General features: G+C 36.3%; 5 protein-coding genes across 5 annotated transcripts; 1 reads left to right on the top strand and 4 right to left on the bottom strand. All coding sequences in view use genetic code 12, as the record gives it.

Annotated features, from left to right (window-relative positions):
- Positions 1 to 38: 38 nt before the first annotated feature.
- Positions 39 to 926, top strand: DEHA2F22594g (DEHA2F22594p; the record flags this gene model as incomplete). Its single annotated transcript, XM_461325.2, has 1 exon — positions 39 to 926. The coding sequence occupies one exon, from the start codon at positions 39 to 41 to the stop codon at positions 924 to 926; it is 888 nt and encodes a 295-aa protein (XP_461325.2).
- A 104-nt stretch (positions 927 to 1,030) lies between these two features.
- DEHA2F22572g (DEHA2F22572p) lies at positions 1,031 to 6,244 on the bottom strand (the record flags this gene model as incomplete). The annotated part of the gene is made up of 1 exon (XM_461324.1): positions 1,031 to 6,244. One exon carries the CDS (start codon positions 6,242 to 6,244, stop codon positions 1,031 to 1,033), a length of 5,214 nt encoding a protein of 1,737 aa, XP_461324.2.
- Positions 6,245 to 7,066: 822 nt separating this feature from the next.
- Positions 7,067 to 7,636, bottom strand: DEHA2F22550g (DEHA2F22550p; the record flags this gene model as incomplete). The annotated part of the gene is made up of 1 exon (XM_461323.1): positions 7,067 to 7,636. One exon carries the CDS (start codon positions 7,634 to 7,636, stop codon positions 7,067 to 7,069), a length of 570 nt encoding a protein of 189 aa, XP_461323.1.
- Positions 7,637 to 8,612: 976 nt separating this feature from the next.
- DEHA2F22528g (DEHA2F22528p) lies at positions 8,613 to 10,514 on the bottom strand (the record flags this gene model as incomplete). The annotated part of the gene is made up of 1 exon (XM_002770835.1): positions 8,613 to 10,514. The coding sequence occupies one exon, from the start codon at positions 10,512 to 10,514 to the stop codon at positions 8,613 to 8,615; it is 1,902 nt and encodes a 633-aa protein (XP_002770881.1).
- Positions 10,515 to 11,589: 1,075 nt separating this feature from the next.
- On the bottom strand, positions 11,590 to 12,315 carry DEHA2F22506g (DEHA2F22506p; the record flags this gene model as incomplete). Its single annotated transcript, XM_461321.1, has 1 exon — positions 11,590 to 12,315. The coding sequence occupies one exon, from the start codon at positions 12,313 to 12,315 to the stop codon at positions 11,590 to 11,592; it is 726 nt and encodes a 241-aa protein (XP_461321.2).
- Positions 12,316 to 12,661: the final 346 nt, after the last annotated feature.

The following is a 12,661-nucleotide window of genomic DNA, read 5'->3' as shown; positions in this document are numbered from 1 at the left end:
GATTCATCGCGTTCAAAATTAACTATATTATATATGATATGATTAGGTATATTGGCAGACCCATATATCCAAAGTTAGTTTCACGTATCATGTCTACTCAGAACTTCTCGCAGAATGCTCCAAACAAGAAGATAAAGTTGTCTGTTGAAAGCGAAGATGATATAAGTGGGACAACCTCAAATGTCACCTCTACTACTACAGTTGAAACTGATACTAAACAACTCAAGAATGATATGAGCCCTAAAGCAGACTTACAATCTATGATTCGGAATATAATTAATTCGAAGAAGCCTATATGGAAGCCACTTGTTTGGATAGATTGTGAGATGACTGGTTTAAATGTTTTTCAGGACCATATTATTGAGATTTGCTGCATTATAACTGATGGAAACTTAGAAATAATAGATGAAAAGGGATTTGAATCTACAGTATATCAGCCAAAGGAAGTCTTAGATGGAATGAACGAATGGTGTGTCAATCAGCACGGAAAATCGGGCCTAACAGCTAAAATTCTTGAGAACCCTCAATGTGAATTATCTAAAATTGAAGATGAGTTATTGGAATACATAAAGCAATACGTGCAACCAAATAAAGGTATTATGGCAGGTAATTCTATACATATGGATAAATTCTTCATGATGAGAGAATTCCCAAAAATTATTGACTATTTGCATTACAGATTAATTGATGTCTCATCGATAATGGAAGTTGGTTACAGACATAATCCAGAATTGATGAAGTTATTCCCAAAGAAACAAGGCAATCATACTGCTAGATCTGATATTTTGGAAAGCATTAATCAATTGAAATGGTACAAGCAAAACTACCTTAAAGGTGAACCTGAAACTAAAGAATTAATAGAAAAGAATAGAATATTGGAAAACGAAACTAATTCCAATGAAGAGTCTAGTCATTCTGCTAGATAGATGATACGTTGGGATATAATGAGTTATCTGGCTACTAAGATCCATATAAAAATTACACAATGAAAATATTAATTAATATTGTATAGCATAAATACTTACGTACATTATTTCTTCAAGTCGGCTTCTGTATCTGATTCAATAGCTTCATCGTCAAGTACAGTTGAATTATAAAAAAACTTATTCAAACAATTTCTAAGACTTTCTATATCAATTGGCTTCTCAAGAACGTCGTCGAAAGCTTGTGATTGAGTCGCCTCTTTCGAAAACCCAGTGATTGCAATTATTGGAGTATTAGAATTTATTCCACTGGTGTATTTAATTAATTTGACAGCATCTGGAGCTTCTACCTTAGACGATTTCAAAGCTGTAAATATTAAGTCAAATTTCACTTGGCTTGTAGCACGACGAATTAACTCGTCACCATCAGAAACGGATACGACTATACATCCTAATGTATCCATCAACTTGGCTATGGTATGACGCACAATTGGAATTGGTTCACAATATAGCACATCTAATTCATGTAATTTAGGACGAAGTAACTCTTCGCTATGCTTACTTCCAAGTCGCGAAAAGGAGCCTTCGCTACTCCCTTGTCTTCGTACACTCTCACGTCTCTTCCTTACTCTTAATAATGCCAGTGATTTTGAATCTTCATTATCCGAACTCGAGGGAGAAAAGTCATTAGTAGGAGGCTTAAATACTTGTCTTGATAATGAGTGCACTGATGATCTGTGATTACTACCTTTAATACTGTCTGACCCTGGTGATACTTTACCCATTTCGAATGGATATTCATCACCAGATGAATATGTACTCACGGCAGACCCCACTCTTTCCTGTTTGTAAATAGCAGATTGTGGAGATGACTGGCTTTCTTTCTCATATTTGTTAGGAGATGACGATCTATGAATTAAATAATTTATAGGAGAAACTGGTCTCTTGAATGGATTTCCAGGACTATTATTATTACTCGTTCCACTGAAGGACAATCCTCTTGGCCTGGAGTTTGTAGTAGAGTCTGATGATGATGATGAAAAACTACCTCTATGTTCAAGATGTTCATTTTTCAACCTATTAATAACATCTTTATTAGCCTTCTCCAACACATGTAGATTACGAAAATGAAATGATCCAAATTCACTAGGATCTGCCAACTTACTACCCCGTCTTTCTCTTTTTCCATTCCCCGTAGCACTATTACTGGATCCGTTACCATAGCTATTGCTATTGTTGCTATTAGTATTGCTTCCAGTTCCGCTACCACTAACATTTTCAAAGTCGTCAATATTGGAATTAAAAACATCCCCAGTACTTGATTTGCAATCTAATGAAGGGGATCCAAATTCAGTAGTGTTGATAGAAGCCGCGTTAGTCATTAACTTACTTTCTTCATCCGAATCTTCTTTAGGAAAATGTGATATATCAGCTCCTCTATTATCAAAATAGTCTGTGGATTCTGGGTCGTCCAGAGTGGGAATGAATGATGGTACTTCTTCAAATAACGTAAACCAGTTGATTTCTTTGAAATAAGGGTGTCTTTTAATTTCATCCGCTCCATTGTATCCTAATCTTTCTTCGGGTTTTAAGGTTAATAATTTTTTGATTAAATCTTTTGCTGTTGCTGGACATATTTCTAGTTCTTCTTCTTCAGATAATGGCGGCCAATCTATTTCGCAATTCAAAATATTCTTGAAGACTTTGTCTGGAGTATCAGCATGGAAGGGAGGATATCCAAATACAAATTCAAATAATATACATCCAAGAGACCACCAGTCGGAAGATTCACTTTGTCTTTCACCTGCGATAGTTTCCGGCGCTAAATAATCTGGAGTACCAACAAAATTTTTCATCTCGGAAGAGTCTTCATTTTCAGGATCAAATAATGCATATGAATTAATTGCATCTTGGTTCTGTAATGAAATCGTTGGATAATCATCCTCTGTAATTGAAAATGACGATTCTGATGCCGTTCTTGCTATTACTGGTTTCAATAACGGTGATTCTAGCGAACCCGAGCCTGTTCTTCCAGAATTCTTACCGCTACCGGATATATTCTGTCTATTATTTTTTTGTTGTGGCATTTGAAGAGGGCTTGGTTGCGATTGTTGACTTAAAGGTTGTCCAAATGTTTCACTAAAAGGGACAAGTGGGGACATCAACTGCGAACCAGCAGCTGAAGCTGGGGTCAATTTTGCATGATCGAAACTTGGAGATAACGAAAATAAAGTATCAGATGTGTTCCTTCTATGTACACTTGTTTCGGATGATGGTGAATCATTTGCGCTAGTTAATCCCAACCCTGATACATTCGCAAACGCACTTTGGTTTGCTTGGTTAAGACTTCTTCGGAATATATCAATTGCTTGTTCAGAAGTACTACTCTTTCTTTGTGCTCTAGTCTGTCTACCCACAACACCCAATCTGGATAAACCAAAATCTGTCAATTTTAAATGACCTTTGCTATCGATCACTAAATTATCCGGTTTTAAATCCCTATGAATTATACCTCTTTTGTGCAAATCATCAACTCCCACTACTACCTCGGCTACGTATCTTTTAGCCCATTCATTTCCCAAAGTACCTAAAACCTTAAGCAATGTTGCACAGTCACCACCATTCAAATATTCCATAACCAAATAAAGATAATCTCTGGTTTGGAAACTGCTGTATAATTGTGCAACGTAAGGTGAATCCGTCTGTCTCATCATAACAGCTCTTTCGGATTTGACATTCAATATTTGATTTTTAGCAACCATATCTCGCTTCTTTAAACATTTAATAGCCACGTAGTCTCCCGTCAATTTCTTTTTAGCTAAAAAGACAGATCCAAAAGCACCTTTACTAATAGCTTTTAACACTTCATAATCTCTAATATCACCGGATGATGGTTTACTTGTAGGTGTCAGAGAAACTAACAAAGGAGATAAAGGTGGTTTGTTCATTGAATTCTTGGTCGAGCTAAAATTTAAATTCAATGAAATATTATGATTGTGCCAACCCCCGGCACCTGCTCTCTTTTCATATATATGATTGCCTTTTTCATTATGTTGCATCTCAGAATGAGCAAACGATGGGGATGATAATGGAGTGTTAGTTTCAAATCTCGAATTCGTGTTTCTTTGAAAGGAAGATAAGTTTTGTTTTTCAATATATGGAACAGGTGATAAATGCCGCCTTGGTGAAGAATATGACGAATTATTTGACAATCCTTCTGAAGATTTTTTACTTAAATCTAAATCATTTAATGATTCAGTTAAGTTATTATCCTTAGATCGATTTCTGGAGTGACTCCTCGAATTAGCAGAAAGCGATGATGTAGATAATGAATTTGTCAGCAAACCACTCGAAGTTCTACCTCTGAGTAATATATCCCTTGGTGTTATAGACTGGTTCGACTTAGCTTCATCTTTTATATACGGTTCCGTGAATAGCTTAGATTGGGGGCTTCTTGTTCGTGAAGGTTGCGGAGATTGAATTGAAAGGTTGGTAGAATTATTTGTGGGAAGTGTGGGAACCTCTAATTCTACTCTTGAAGGTTCCTGATCATTTTCATTCGAGAAAATTGCTGTAGAGTCGTTGTCATCATATGAATAAACAGAATCTTGATTTTGTTCATTCATCATTGTTTGTTCTTTTATCTTTGCGACTGTTTCCCTTACAGTTTGCAAAACTAGTTCATCAACTTCATTTTTAATCTTCTCCGAATATTGTAAAATTGATAATAATCTTGATAGCGTATCAATCTTATCATTCACAAGGTTTTGCGTATCCTCTATAAGAGTTCGAATAGACAAATCTGACGTTTCATATGCCTTCCAATTAAGAACAAAATTAATAGCTCGTTCGGAATTAGGACTGAATTGAAAGCTTCCAACTTCATTTGTATCAGCTGGATTTATTTGGAGAGCTTCATCACAGAACTCGACTAGTCTTTGAAAGACGCCAAACGGAAATTTCATAGTCTGAAGTGATTGAAGAGCAGAAGCATTTTTAACCAATACTTGATTTGATAGCCTTGGCGATTCCATTGGACTTATCTTTGGTAATGGGAGGCCTTTGTAGTCTAATATCATACTACTTGAAGAATTCATCAGGTTTATAGAGCTTGATGACGAAGATGGGGGTGATGACGAAGGTGATACAGAAGCTGAATTATTGGTGTTTTGGGATATCTGAGACTGCTGTATCCAGATATTTTCAGAAAGTTTAAGAATCAAATCCTTCTGGTTTGAAATAGCATCATGACACGTTTGTAGATCTTCGCTAACTCGATGTTCAACAATACAAAGATCACTATGCTTTTCAATAAACCAAGCAGGTATATTCTGTTCGCAAATTCGACAAAGAATAGTCTTAGGTTGAGGGACTGAATCCTCATCAATAATTCCTAACTCTTTTAGGCTTACAAGATACCCTTCAAATATTTCTGATCCGAACCCTAACAAACTGATCAATTGTTCAGGTAATGTCAAATCAAGATCAATATGAATAAATGGTTTTATTGTCCATATTGAATGCGTAGGTAATTTGGTCTTTGAATCATGAATTAATATACCTTGAGCTTCCAATTCAATTATGTTTCCATTGTTAGATACTTTTGAGCTGGTACTACTTGATGAATCGCTCTCCAATTTGTCATTATATTTTTGTGTAGGTTCATATTGCAAATCTTGTATGGGTATGTCCTTAGTTAAATCCTCTAACGAATTGTGTGGTGTTATCTTTCCGCTAGAATGTGATTCAGCAAAAGTTGAGGAATATTTATCGTCCGTAGCTGTAACAAATTTCACTTTATAGCTACCATCATCTCTTATCATCAGTTCAATCGAGTTATTGAACACTTTCGAGTCATCATCATTACCAACAATAATATTTGAAATTGGTTTATTTACAATTTTTTTAATCTTCGTCCCCACAATGGTCTCCCAATTTTGACTTAAATACCGTATATTTCCATCTAAGTCCAATTCCATAACCGCTGTAGGATTATCGGATGATGCCAATCTTAAGTCTATTTGCTCCTGGATGATCTCTACAAAATTAGGGAAATCCATGTTAGGCTTCGGCCCTGCTTCACCCCTGGCTCCTGGACTTTCTTCATAGTCGTTATCCGTATGAACTAGCGAGATTTCACATGGGGAAACCGATCTTTCAAGTTCCTTGATATTAGATTCTGATAGTTCAAAATGTGGAGCGTTAAATATTGATTTGTCTATATCCGCTTCGTTATACGTTTCATGTAATACTTCGTGTGAATCATGTTCTATGTGATTATTATTTTGATCTTGTTTGTTTACCGAATCCTCAGAATTCATTATAGCTATAACGACCCTAATGAAACGATGTTACTTCTTTATGAGGTATTATTCACTTGGTTATGCTTAATAGTAATTTAGAGGAGAATATAAATTAGCGGTTAATCTTATCACTTTCTTGTGCGCGCTTCAAGTCAAACAATAATAAAAGTACCAATTTATTGTACTAGTGAAGATAGATATAAAGTTAGGGGTAAATGAAGGCTTAATACTAACATTATACTGTAGACACTAGCTTGCTTCATTGTGATACAATATAATCAAAGAAAGCACAAAGTAATCGAAAAAATAGCTGCTCTACTATAAAGACACATTAGACAATAAAGTAACTACGCTTCTCTGACATGATCGCCTGTAAAGTAGGCCGATATGACATAGCAAATACCTAATTACTAGGGATGTACTCTGATGTGGTCAAGGCTAGAATTTGGTCAAGCCACTTAGGACATCAGTCGAATTTTCAATATAAACAAATGTCCCAAATCTTGTAATAGACTCGGAACCCCTATAAAGATAAATAGTAAACATTTTATGAATATACTACACTATAGGTACTAAATTTGGTAATATTTTTTGTAACGTAAGTTTCTAACTACAAGTAAATACAAAATATAAAATATTTAATTATTTGTTGGAAATAATTAAAAAAACCTTCGTGTTGAAGAATTAAAAGTCGTTAATCATTAGAGTTGGATCTAGGTGTTAAAGTTGGATTTAACAGTATTAATTGTAGCACTTTAATAAGGGCATACGGTTAATTATAAGTTGCAAAGTAAGCATTTCACTGCAGTGAACTATTTCAATATGCAATTAATTGCATGCTTATTTTGTATATTGGAATGTGGAAGAACTTTCAACTATGGATCTCTTTTTGATGTTCTCCAACAAATCGTTATTTTTTTGTTCGTTTTGTTTCACTATCAAGTTTTTCAAGCATTTATTTTCCATTTCTAAGGTTTTCAATTTCTTTTCCAACCCCATTACTCTGTCTTGTAATTCCTTGGATTTTTGTTGCATTTGCTGTTCCTTCATCTTCTTCTTGATACGGAATCTGGCGCTAGCTGCGGTATTTCTTTTCCTTTTGTCTTCAACCGATGATTCTGAAGGAGATTGTTGTTCGAACGCCTGTTCTTGTTCCAAGCTCATAGGACTCTCCTGTGATTCATCCAAATTCAATAATAATCCAAAATCCTGGTCTGGTTCTTGTTCTTGTTTTATGGAATATTGCTGTTGCTTGGTTGGTGCCACGGAGTCCTTAGCGAAGACATCCAAGTCAAAAAATTCTGATTGACTAAACAAATCCAAATCATTGGAAGAATGTTCTGTGTTTGGCGACACGGTTTCAAAATCTAGATTAAGATCGTTTAAATAATCTGTTGCTTGAAAATTCATATTATATGATATATATGGTCTTTTTCGTAATTATATGATGAAGTATATCATAAAAAGATTTAAATTGCTACGGTGGAGAGACAATTGTATTTATGAAAATAACGATTAGGCGCACAAAAAAAATGAAAAAAAAAAATTTTATCCGAGACGAGAGTAATTACTAATTGGATTACAAATACATTGCATGATTTCTATTATCTATCTTAATCCTACAATAAAATCTATCTACATGATAGTAATAAAAACGCCAGGCGGAGTGTATTGTCATAGGGGGTTCATGAGCGATGTAGCTATACTCTATCAGAGTATATTCCTTGTAAAACTTCTGTGAATTATTGACTTCGTCTCATTACCGAAATTAGCCCAATATGACTCAGACTCGGAAAACGAGGTGAATCATTCGCGAAAAATATCTATGTAGAAAGGCTAGTCTGTACACCATAGATTAAGCATAATTATAGCTGTTAAAGATTAGACATATTATTGGCATTTTTTGATAGTTTGAACGTTGAGTTTGTTCATATTATCGTATTGTGAACACTCATTCGTAAAAATTTGGATAAATTAACCTAAAATATGAAATTCTATAAATACTATCATCGATTAAATAATATTCCAAAAATATTCAGGATATATAGTACAGTATATATCACTATAATTATTTCTGGAACGAAAACCGTTCAATTATAACTGATTTGTTTGACCAGAATATGCTACAATGATTTAGTGTAAAAGTTCATATATTAATCTAGCCATTTATATTTCGCAACCAATTATTTTATCTATATCCTATTTCCTACCCATATAAATTAATCATCTAGTTTAAGCGTTTTGTTTAATAATTTAATATTGTATCATAGATCGTAATTTTTTTTCATAATCATTGATTTTAGCATTTCCATTGGTATGGTAATATAAATGACATGTTCTCAGCTGCAATCAAAATCAACGCTGCAACCGTTTATACACATACTATTCAATGGTCAATAGAATCAACTAATGATTTTAAAACAAATGATTCGTTGTTCGAGTCCTGCTCTTTATCACCTCCACTTCCACTTCCGTTAAGGAATTTTCGAGGGATTTCTCCTTGTCCTTGCATAGACAATCTTCTATTATAATCGCCATAATACCCTTGATATGCTAATCTTCCGTCAGCGTTATAAGGTGGAAATGGATGTTGTCCCATTGACTGCCTAAATGGATCATTCAATACTGGCATGTGGCCTGGTGCAGACATTGGAGGGGGTCCCTGTCCCCCTGAAGTCGCTGGTGCAGATCTATTATATTGCTCCTGAACTTGAAAGTGACCGTTTGGTCGTGGTGCACTGGGTCCTGACATAGGCATTGGCCCCGGTCCCGGTCCTGCTCCCGGAGCAAAATTATGAAATGCAACATTCGTATGTGGATCTGGTCCCATGTTAAATTGATTGAATTGTTGGCTCCCTTCTGCTGATTTGGTATTGTATTGTTCACTAGCAGTGCTGGAATTATTCAAAATAGGACTAACATAATTCTGTAAACCAGCATTTGGAATGTAAGGAATTCCAATAACAGCACACATCCAGATTCTTGTCTTATAAATTCTAAATAATTCTCTTACCAAATCTCTAAAATCGATTCTCTTATGTGTTGAATAATAAAAAATTAGCTTCTTCCTATCAAATTGATACTCTGCATCAATCAATTTCATTTGCAATAAATCCAAAGAGTTACTGGATGTAGATCCATTAGGAGGAATTAATTCATTACCATTACTAGTAGCATTTGTGATATTTGCAATCTTGGCCAAGCAGAGTCTGCAGGCCTTCTCTTCATCCTGCTTCTTGTTCAAAATCTGTAGTATATCATTTGGCTGAGCTAGCGAAATTATAGGTTTAGGATAATGTAACGTAGGTGGTGATATAGGCGAAGTTTGAAAATTCAAATTCTTGACCGACAAGTCAGTAACAACATCATTTTCAGATAATGCTGCCTGTTGTTCTTGAAACTGCAATAATTTCATCAACCTTGCCTCATCAATGGAAATGTTCATCTTGAAAATCTTTCCCAAATCTCTGCCTCTATCTGCCTCCACGATGACCAAATCCCCAATCTTTAAATTTGCGACTTCATTAGATGCTGGTAAATAAAACACATCGACTCTACCTGCCTTAAACCCAACAAGTACCAACTGATAGTTCCTAAGTGAGTTTTCAATTGGGAACTTAGGTAATTGGTAAGATTCTCCTAAATATTTCTCCTCATCAAAATATCTCTCGTTCAACAACAGGACCGTCACCTTGACTCTCTCATGTGGGTCCTTTTCAAAATACTCATTAACCATTTCCAAAGTATTGTCGTCCAGCAAAAAGTTAGGGTTAGGTGGTAATGCTGAAAGTGAAGGCTGTTTACCCGCTCCAGCGTTATTTTTATTATTGTACACATCTCCATAAGAGTGCCTCCTCAAATTAATCCCGTATTGCCCCAAATTCTCGTATTCGGACTGCGGAGGTGACTTGGGACTGAATGATTGTGCCTGTCCCGCAAATGAGTTCCTGTTCAACATTTGCGGCATCTGTGGTACGAAATCGTTAGATGCACCCATACTACCACGGTTCATAGACCAAATGTTAGCATTAGCACCATTTGGAACATTGGGTCCGTTGGGTCCCTGTTGTCCCTGTTGTCCCTGGCCATTAGCTCCCCCGGCTCCAGAGCCACTAGACACGCTGTTTCCTCCACTGTTACCACCGCTTCTCGGAACTCCCGTTCCCATGCCTGCGTTGGGATTACTGTTGGCCCATATCGAGTCAAACGCAGACGACCTTCTTTGGGAAGGTGAACCTTGACTGTTGGTCAACCATATCTGATCTTCTCCAAATGATGAAGAACGCATTATAACTGTCTTTTGCTAATACTTTATCCTATATTTGATTAGCCTGAAGAAAGAATGATCAAAATATAAATTAAGGATACTTATTCCCCTTATCAAGTATATTTAAGAGCAATAACCTAAGTCACCTGATTTCCAAAATCAGGATTTAGTCGCTTTACACTTACCATAATTAAGTGATTCTAGTTACTATTAACGGTAGTTGATTGGCGGGGACCATAATATATTAAATTAGTTAATCTATTTGTAAGGTCATTCAATTGAAAATCTGTGTATACACATATACGACATCAATACGGGTTCATAGAATCGCACTATACTTCCCGTATTGACTTTAATGTGCGACAATGCGACTCACTAAAATCCCAGTCTTAGTCATTGATACATTACCCCAGGGACCAGAAGGTTACACATTTCGATGAATATTATATAGTGTGGGGCAGCATCTCAATGAGTAATTATAGTCATCTCGGGAAGTAGTCTCGTGCAATAGGGGAGTACGCTCTATCCCAAAAAGAGTTACAGTGAGGCTCATCGAGATTATCGATGATTATGACATATAGGCTTAGGAAGGTATTGGAGTCAAGTTTGTCTGAGTTTGTATGATTCTGGCTGGAATTTTCCAGGAAGGGCTATTACTGGTTAGTACAATTAGTTTTTATTCGTGTTTGCACCGGCTGACCGATTATTGGAGACGATGGAGGAGGTAAGAGTGTGGCTGGTGTGGCGAGTATGATTGGTAGAAGGGGTAATAGGTATTAAAATGGGTAAGCTACTGTTATTACAAAATTATTATCAGCTATGCCATTTATAGGGGGATAGGATTTAGAATTATTTTCTATATGGTGTAGAATTTACGTGTAGGATATATTGGCCATATTTGTCAATTGACACTAGCATATATTCAATTTATTTACAAAGGTCATAATAACCTCGCCATTCTACCAGAAACTTGGTGTATGCGGACTACATGCAATTTTAATGTACACTAAACTTGGATTCTCAGAAAACGTATTAAATCTAAAAGAAACCACAAACGTTGCTAACATATATTACACACAGAAATGAACTAACCAATTTATTGGTATTGTTGTTGGTTTGGCATATTGCTATTTTGCATGTTAGCAAAATATTGCTGGTATACATTTGGGTCGTTGTAACCCTGAGGAGGCATAGGCATACCAGCCTGAGGATGTCCAGCTCCCGGGTAGGGCATGCCATGAGGTATATGGGCCCCTGGAGGCATTTGTTGAGCGGTGGCGGCCTGGACTTGTTGCGCATGGTGGACCTGGGCAGCCTGTTGTTGGGCCTGTTGTTGCCCTTGTTGCGGTACTGGGCTTTGGTCTGGCAGCTCTTGAGAGTTACCATCGGATTGATCTCCTTGGTCGTCACCCAACCCTTCTTCTGGAGCATTCAAGCACGCCTGGATCAAGTTCTTACCTTCAGACTTGGTGACTAAAGGCTGTAATTTAGGAGTGGTGAAGGTATACACCAAACCGGTTTCACTAACAACCAACAACAAAACCTGCGTTCCCGTCAATACCGACAATTCGTATGCCTTCTTCATAATCCCAGCCTTTCTCTTGGAGAATGTAATGTGACGCCTCGACTTGTCTTGAATAAATTTGATTTCAATCTTTCTTCTCTCCTTTTGTTGTTTTCCGCCGCTGGTGGGTTCTTCGTCGTCGTCGTCATCTCCCCCGGTAGGTGCGGTAGACGAATTAGACGTGAACTGGGTATTTCCTGATCCACTAGATCCTAACTGTTCATCGTTATCCAACTTCTTAATGGTAGCTTCAGACATTTGCTAATATTTGTTAGTATTTACGTCCGCGTCGTTACTCTAATTCAAAACAACTTGCCATCATCAACCCTTCGCAATTAAATTCAACTTTCTATCAACAATCTATCTTCCCTAGTCCATACGTATTGCAGCTGAAATCCAAATCATCCACTTCAAGGTATGTGCAACCCTAACCATAATAGGAAATTGACTTGTACCCAATTAGGTAACCAGCCTCAACTTCAATTATTGAATTAGTTAAGTCTTTCCATCCAATTTGCAAGGTAAAAAGGCCTGTAGTATTCTGATGTGGTCCTTAGTTTGTGATTATAATCAGTTTGTATACATACTTTAAAATATTCCTAAT

Source organism: Debaryomyces hansenii (assembly GCF_000006445.2).
Source record: "Debaryomyces hansenii CBS767 chromosome F complete sequence".
NCBI lineage: Eukaryota > Fungi > Ascomycota > Pichiomycetes > Serinales > Debaryomycetaceae > Debaryomyces > Debaryomyces hansenii.
Note: the sequence above shows the minus strand (reverse complement) of the source record. Positions and strands in the feature narration are given on the sequence as shown.